The sequence below is a fragment of the Lathyrus oleraceus genome, chromosome 2, assembly GCF_024323335.1.
Source record: "Lathyrus oleraceus cultivar Zhongwan6 chromosome 2, CAAS_Psat_ZW6_1.0, whole genome shotgun sequence".
NCBI classification, from domain to species: Eukaryota; Viridiplantae; Streptophyta; class Magnoliopsida; order Fabales; family Fabaceae; genus Lathyrus; species Lathyrus oleraceus.
Window position 1 is genome coordinate 179,198,827 of NC_066580.1, and position 7,986 is coordinate 179,206,812.

Below are 7,986 nucleotides of genomic sequence, written 5' to 3' on the forward strand. Positions count from 1 at the left end.
TAACCGAATTAAGCAAACGAGTTTATAGGAAGAATTGAAATTAAATTGAAATTAATAAAAACCTCAAAGTGGAATTCGAATACAACATATCAACTCTTTGGGAATTAGCTCTCCATGAAATCTTCTAAGAAATATTGTATCATCAAAATTCAGAATTAGGATTACTATACTAGTGAAATACCTAATATAATAAAAGGAAAATTCGGGCCCTTATAGGATCCGGCCCGAAAATTACCAAAACTGGCTAAAACTAACTATTTTAATTAAGTCTAGAACTTCAACGAATTATTCGACCATTCTTCATTCCGAATTTGCTTTTGACTTCCACTTAAAACTTGTAGTTCTTTCTCTTAGCTTTCCAACGCATATTAGAACGCGTCAATCTTATTCATATAGCTCAAGTTATGATCTGCATAGTGACAAGGTATCAAATAATTGTTTATGCTGAAAATAAAGTACGAAAATAAAATAAAGCAAAAAATAAACTTAAATCTAAAAACATAATAAATTAGTAAATTAAGTAAAATAAACTAAGGAAATGCCTAAGTATAATAGTAGAATAAAGTGTATAAAAATGCACTGATCAATCTTCCGTTTTGGAGACGTTTTTTAGCACAACGGTCGATGTTGATTCATTGTCCCCAATAGCAGCCAAGAGCACAGTGGATATCAAGAGTTGGCAGAAGGATTAGTGATCATTGTATTCAATGTAACCATTTTCCTTATAAATTACCATTTTCAACTTTGTAAAGATCTATGGAGTCTTGTCATTTATAGACTACCATTCCATTAAATAAAGTTGAGCTTTTATCCAATTGTTCTACTCTTATTTATTTTAGCCAAATAGTTTTAAATTTTATTATGATTATTTTTTGAAAAATAATTTTTAAATCAAAATCATTTTTCTTAAACATATAAAAGCATGAATTTTAAGCAATCGATTTCATTTAAAAGGAATATCAACAATGGTTCGAAAGCAGTAAGCCATAAGTGTGGAGCATTATTGGTTCTCCCCAAGCAGTAGGCGCATTTTCTCTTTCATCCCCAATCGCATTGTTCAACACTCGGTGTTTGTTGATTTCTCCAGATGTTTATTGTTCGTCATTTCCCCAGTGAAGTCGCCAGTTGAGTTGGTTGATTAGTCCCCTGCGGAGTATTTATTCCCTAGCCGATTTTATATTTGGTTTCTGGCGGAACTTCGATCTCCCCACCAATCGCCATCAGATTCGCTCCCAGTCATAGTTTCCTCCTGGTTTTTGAGAGGCTATTTGTGTTTATCCCCTGCATGGTTGTCTCCAATTTGATATGATGTTGACCTAAACTTCCCTGCAGGCTTGATAACAGTTTTCCTCAGCAGATCTCCTCCTCCCCTATTAGGGTTGAGCCTTTGGGAGGTTGATCTCTCTTTTCTCCAACAATTTTCTCCCTCTTTTGTAGATTGACTGAGAATTGTATCGATGATTCAAATCTGCGACACTTTTGTATCCTTTGCGATCGTTTTGTCAGCATAATCATCATATAGATATACACTCATATAATTTCATTATTGCATCATCACACTTGTTGATTTGTTCTCGTAATTTTTAATTCTCTATTATGATGGTACTTTATCCCCACGCAAGATTGGTGTATGTCCTCCTTCAATTGCAGAGTGCCAACCCCATAAGCAGAAAGACTTTAACCTTTTTCCTTTCCCCATTGAGTTATTTCCTCGTGGACGATGATTTGTTTCTGTTTCCTCCCTAGTTGATTATCTGGATGGAACCACTCCCCTTGAGCTATGTCCTCATCGAGTTGAGTCTTGATTGACCTTTTCTTTCTAGATCTTACCTAGATAGATGATTTGGGTCCCCTAAGAGTCTATTACCCAATACCCGGCAAAAGTAACCTTTTTCTCCCCAGCGGATTCATTTTTCATGTTTCCACAAGAAGTATATCCTTGATATGTTCATCCTAACCGATGACAGATATTTCCTTCCCTTGCTTTGAGTCTATCCTTGATACGTTCATCTTAACCGATGACGGATATTCTCATCTTTGGTATTCTACCCAATAGAAAGGTAGTTGTAATCCCTATTTTGTTCCCTAGAGAGTTAATTGATCAGTCACCATTTACATTATGTTTTTGTTACTGATCTGACACGAAACAGAGGCTTTTGACATATTGTGCAAGCATTTATGATACGTTTCGAGTGAGTTTTACTTCCTTCGTTTTATTTAAGCAATTTTAATCATTGTTATGTTTTACTTTATATTTCGTGATTTTATGCGTGGGATAACTGTGTTTTTACCTGACAGGTCCAGGTAGAAGAACCAGAGAACTCAGAACGAGACAGTGCGAGATTCCGTCAAGCAAAGGAGTAGAAAACCCCAATACAGGAGGCCTGACATGGCCACCCGTGTCACCTGACACGGGCCGCATCAGGCAAGGGAGGACATGTTGAAGAAAACAGTAGCCTGACACGGCCACCAATGTCAGCTGACACGGGCCGTGTCAGGCACCTCAAGCAACCATGTCACCCCCTGCCAGAGGCGTGTCAGCCAGAACAATAGGCTGACACGGGCCGTGTCAGCCGAAGCCCAAAAATTCAGTTTTTCTCGGGCTTTTGTTCGTCGGGCTTTTTAGAGAAATTTTTGGACCTATCCAACTGCTGCTGGGAATTTTCACTATAAAAGAAGGTCTTCTTCCAAAGGAAAAATCATCTTGGAATACGGAAAAACACAGTATTATGAAGCAATCAAGTATTACAGAGATCAAGGCATTCAGAGAGCTAAAGGTTTTAATGAGCAAGAGCGATTGAAGATCGAAGTCATCCAATTACTTGTAATGTGTAATTTTCATCTTGAATTTGTTTTAAACAATATGAGTAGCTAAACCCCCCAATGCTAGGGGTGTCCCTGATTTAGAATTATAACGAATTTGAGTTTACATTTGCATTTCTAATATTGTTTTTACGGTAACCTTTTGATGTGTTTGTTGTTTTCTCTTTCGGACCAATCGAGATTGATTTGTGGTTATCAATTAGGCTGGACCGCCATTGATAAGGTTTTCATATGGTTACTCTACAGTAGATATCACCTAGGACTAGGGATACCCTGTATGAACCAGAGTATTCTTGATATTATACAACTTAACTTCACCCTAATTGGCTATGGACATGGAAATTAGGGTAGATTGATTAAAGGTTTTCTCACCAAGGACTTGGGAGAAAATACCCTTAAGAACTGGTAGTAATTGATATTTATTGATGCAATAGTGACTCAGAGTTGTTACAGGGATAAATCATACACCTTCCCTGATATTGTTCCTTTTTCTCTATAAACCCTTATTGTCATCCTTCTTTACCTTTACTTTTATTATTACATTTTTACTCCTAAAAACCAAATTAATACTTTTTGTTTAATTGAATGATAATTTAAACTCAATATTAACATGCAGTCCTTGAGATCGACATTCGGGGAATTTCCCCATTATTACTATAAAAGGAAAAATAGTACACTTGCTATTTTCCCGAACAATTTTTCGGCGCCGTTGCCGGGGACTGCCAAAATATAGAGTTTAATTTTAATTTCAATTAAAATTTTGTTGCTCTGCAATAAAATTATTTTTCTGTCATTTATAATTTACTAATTTGTGTATGCGAGGAAAACCCTCAGCTGAATTTCTTTTTGACGCAGAGATCGAGAGAACCCTTCACTGAAGACGTAGAGAACAAAGAGTGGATTCTACAGAAGAAAGTACCTATGATCACTCAGAAGTCAAGGAACCAATGGCTGAAGTTCCTCCAATTCCACCTCCTCCACCTCCGGAAAGACTCCTGGGTGACTATGGAGGTGCAAATGCACCGGGTGGTCGACTGACCATTGTCAACCAACCAGTTAATGTGACAAATTTTCAACTACATGCTTGCACGATCAATCAATTGGAAAGAAAACCTTTCACCGGAAAGGTTAATGAAGATGCCAACAAACACCTGCAAAGATTTCTGACAATGAGCACCACCCTGAAAATTGATGGTCATACTGATGAAGCAAAAAAAATAAGAATGTTCCCGTTCACTTTAGCTAAAGACGCGAAAGAATGGTTCTATTCTCTTCCTACCGGCAGTATCACATCCTGGGAGGAGATGGAAACTGCATTCTTAAATGAGTACTTTCCAGCATCAGTATTCCTGAGAAAAATGTATGAAATTCTTAATTTCCAAACAAAAGGATGGTGAATCATTGGGAGACACTTACAAAAGATTCAAAAGGATCTTAGTAGCGTGTCCAACTCATAATATGGATCAGACCGAACAAATGCAAATGTTCGTTAATGGGATGAAAATAAAAACAAAGTAGTTGATTGATACAGCAGCCGGTGGCTCAACAAATTTCTCAACAGCCACTGGTATCAAGAGGATTATTGAAGCAATAGATGGGGTGATTGATCTAAAATTAGAGACAAATAAAATTCGTCTGGAAGACACAGTTGCTGCCGAAGTGGACAAAAAGCTGAAAGATATGAATATAGGTGCTCAACAAATAGCGCAAGTTCATCCAGCTCAGGCGAGCACTTGTTAAATTTGTAATGGACCTCATCACATAGTTTATTGCTTTTCTACTCTCGAACAAATTGAAGAGATCAAATTCTTGAAGCAGAATAATCCCTATTCTAACACTTATAACCTAGGTTGGAAGAATCATCCAAACTTCTCCTAGAAATATCAGAGAGGGAATGCTCTGTAGCAAGGTACATGGCAATATCAGACTCAGTATCAACAACAGCAGCAACAACAGGCGCCTAAAAAGGCTGAATGGGAAATTGCCATTGAAAAGTTAGCAGCCCACAACATACAGTTTCAAGAAGAAACTAGGACTAATCAGAAAAACACCACGGCCTCCATTAAAATCTTGAAGTACAAATGGGACAGGTAGCACAACAGTTAGCTTCAAATTCTCAAGCCCCGGGTACCCTACCTAGTGGTACGGTGACAAATCCGCGGGTACATAACACTATTAACGCTGTCACAACCCGAAGTGGAAAGTCAACAGAGGAAAATGATATAGAAAAAGATGGATTGATAGAGGTGGATTTAGAAATCAAGGAAACAAAAAGCCAAGACGAAGAAGCAATACCACCTCTTGTCAAGGAGAAAGAGAAGGTTCCTAAACTAGTAATCAAACTCCCTTACCCTCCAAGACAGAAAAAGAAAAATCAACATGAAAAGAATCTTGAAAAGTTCCTGGAAATGTTCAAAAAACTTGAAATCAACATCCCTTTTTCCGAAGCATTGGAATAAATGCCAATATATGCCAAGTTCATGAAAGATATAATTTCCAAGAAGCATTCCACCGATACGGAACCGATCATCCTAACTGAAAAATGTAGTTCCATTCTCCAAGGCATGAAAATTCCAGTGAAAAAGAAAGACAGGGGATCGGTTACTATTCCATGCACTATTGCTGATAGGAAATTCAAGAAGGCTTTGATTGATTTAGGAGCAAGTGTGAGCTTGATGCCACTATCCATGTATAAGAAATTAGGCATCGGCTCTATTCAAGATACTCGAATGACACTTCAGTTTGCGGATCGCTCTATGAGGCGACCCTATGGTATTGTGGAATATGTTCTTGTAAAAATTGACAAGTTTGTCTTCCCAGTTGACTTCGTCATTCTGGAAATGCCGGAAGATGAGGAGATTCCTCTCATATTGGGTAGACCTTTCTTGGAAACAAGATAGTGTATGATAGACATTGAGGAAGGAACTATGACCCTCAAGGTCTGTAATGAAGAGTTAAAAATAGATATGAGGAACACAATGCAATACAAAGATGATATCGGCACAAGCAACACTATAGAGATAATCGACCAATTAATTGCTCAAGAAAATGAAAGGCATAGACCCCAGTCACCACTAAAACAGGTCTTAAGCTTATCCAATTTTGAAAGTGATGAAGATGAAGGAGAGGCTGAGGTGCTCGCTGTGATGGAAAAATAACCTGAATGGATCAGATCTAGACCACACCGGTGGAAGGATCTAAGACCTCCACCATCAGATGTCACTGAAGAACCAAAAACAGGGGTGAATCTGAAGCAGTTACCAACAAATCTGAAGTATGTATTTCTACACACTGAAAAAAATGCCCAACTATTATCAATGCTAGTCTACAGAGTGTCCAAGAAGCAGAACTCATTCAAGTGCTAAAAAAATACAAGGGTGCAATCGGATGGCCAATTGAGGACTTGAAAGGTATAAGCCCGACCATTTGCATGCACAAGATCTTAATGGAAGATGATCAGAAACCGATAGTGCAACCACAATGAAAACTTAACCCAACCATGAAAGAAGTGGCACGCAAAGAAGTTGTAAAACTCTTGGATATGGGCCTAATCTACCCTATTTCCGATAGCTCTTGGGCAAGTCCAGTCAACGTGGTACCAAAGAAAGGGGGCACGACGATAATAAAAAATGAAAAGAATGAGTTGATTCCAACCCGAACTGTTATAGGGTGGAGAGTGTGCATCGATTACAGAAGGCTAAATGTGGCAACACGGAAGATCACTTCCCATTAACTTTCATTGATCAAATGCTGGAAAGGTTAGCCGGATACGATTACTATTGTTTCCTAGATGGTTACTCGGGGTACAACCAGATTTTCGTTGTCCTTGAAGACCAAGAGAAGACTGCATTCATCTGCCCCTATGGTATTTTTTCTTATAGAAGAATGCCATTTGGATTGTGCAACGCACCAACCACCTTTCAAAGGTGTATGACTTCAATCTTTGCTGACATGCTCGAAAAGCATATGGAAGTGTTTATGGATGACTTTTCAGTATTCGGTTCTTCATTTGATAATTGTTTGACTAACTTGTCACTTGTGTTAGAAAGATGCCAGCAGACAAATTTGATCCTGAATTGGGAAAAATGTCACTTCATGGTACGGGAAGGAATAGTCTTGGGACACAAGATCTCCAACAAAGGTATTGAAGTGGACATAGCAAAAGTAGAAGTAATAGCAAATTTACCACCACCGGTAAATGAAAAAGGCATCTGAAGCTTCTTAGGACATGCGGGTTTCTACCGCAATTTCATAAAAGATTTCTCCAAGATTGCCAAACCACTGACTAGTCTGCTGGTAAAAGATATCCCGTTCTTATTTGACAAGGAGTGTAGGCAAGCCTTCGAGGCCTTGAAGAAGGAGCTGGTGTCAGCCCCCATAGTTATTGCCCCCGATTGGTCTTTTTATTTTGAGATAATGTGCAATGCGAGTGATAACGCAGTAGGGGAAGTACTAGGGCAACGCAAGGAGAAGCTCTTGCATGTGATCTATTATGCAAGCCACGTACTGAACCCTGCTCAAATGAGCTATGCAACCACAGAAAAAGAACTCCTGGCGCTGGTATACACGTTTGACAAGTTCAGATCCTATCTGCTGGGATCAAAGGTGATTGTGTATACTGACCATGCTGCTTTAAAATATCTTTTTGCCAAACAGGAATCAAAGCCAAGGCTGCTGCGATAGATCCTACTACTACTTTTCGACCTGGAAATCAGAGACAAAAAGGGTAGTGAAAACACTATTGCTGATCACTTGTCTAGGATTACTCCGACTTAAGAAACAGAAGAAACGCACCCCATCAGAGATGAGTTCACAAACGAACATATTCTAGTCATTACGCAGATCCCATGGTTCGCCGATTACGCGAATTTTGTGGTAGGTGGACTGATACCTGATGACTTTGACTCTAACAGAAGAAAAAAGTTTTTGCATGATTGCAGGTTCTATGTGTGGGACGATCCATTCCTTTACAAAAAGGGATTAGGTGGCCTGGTCAGGAGATGTGTTGCAGAGGAAGAGCAGAGGGACATCTTAAAAGCCTGTCATAACTTAGAATATGGAGGACATTTTAGCAGAGACACAACTGCAACAAAAGTCCTCCAGTCAGGATTGTACTAGCCTACACTGTTCAAAGATGCACAGGTAGTGGTAAAAGAGTGCGAT

General features: G+C 38.8%; 1 protein-coding gene across 1 annotated transcript; it reads left to right on the top strand.

Moving 5' to 3' along the window:
• The first annotated feature begins 5,282 nt into the window (after positions 1–5,282).
• Positions 5,283–7,553, top strand: LOC127122508 (uncharacterized). Its single transcript, XM_051052829.1, has 2 exons — positions 5,283–5,595; positions 7,480–7,553. Exons 1-2 carry the CDS (start codon positions 5,283–5,285, stop codon positions 7,551–7,553), a joined length of 387 nt encoding a protein of 128 aa, XP_050908786.1.
• Positions 7,554–7,986: the final 433 nt, after the last annotated feature.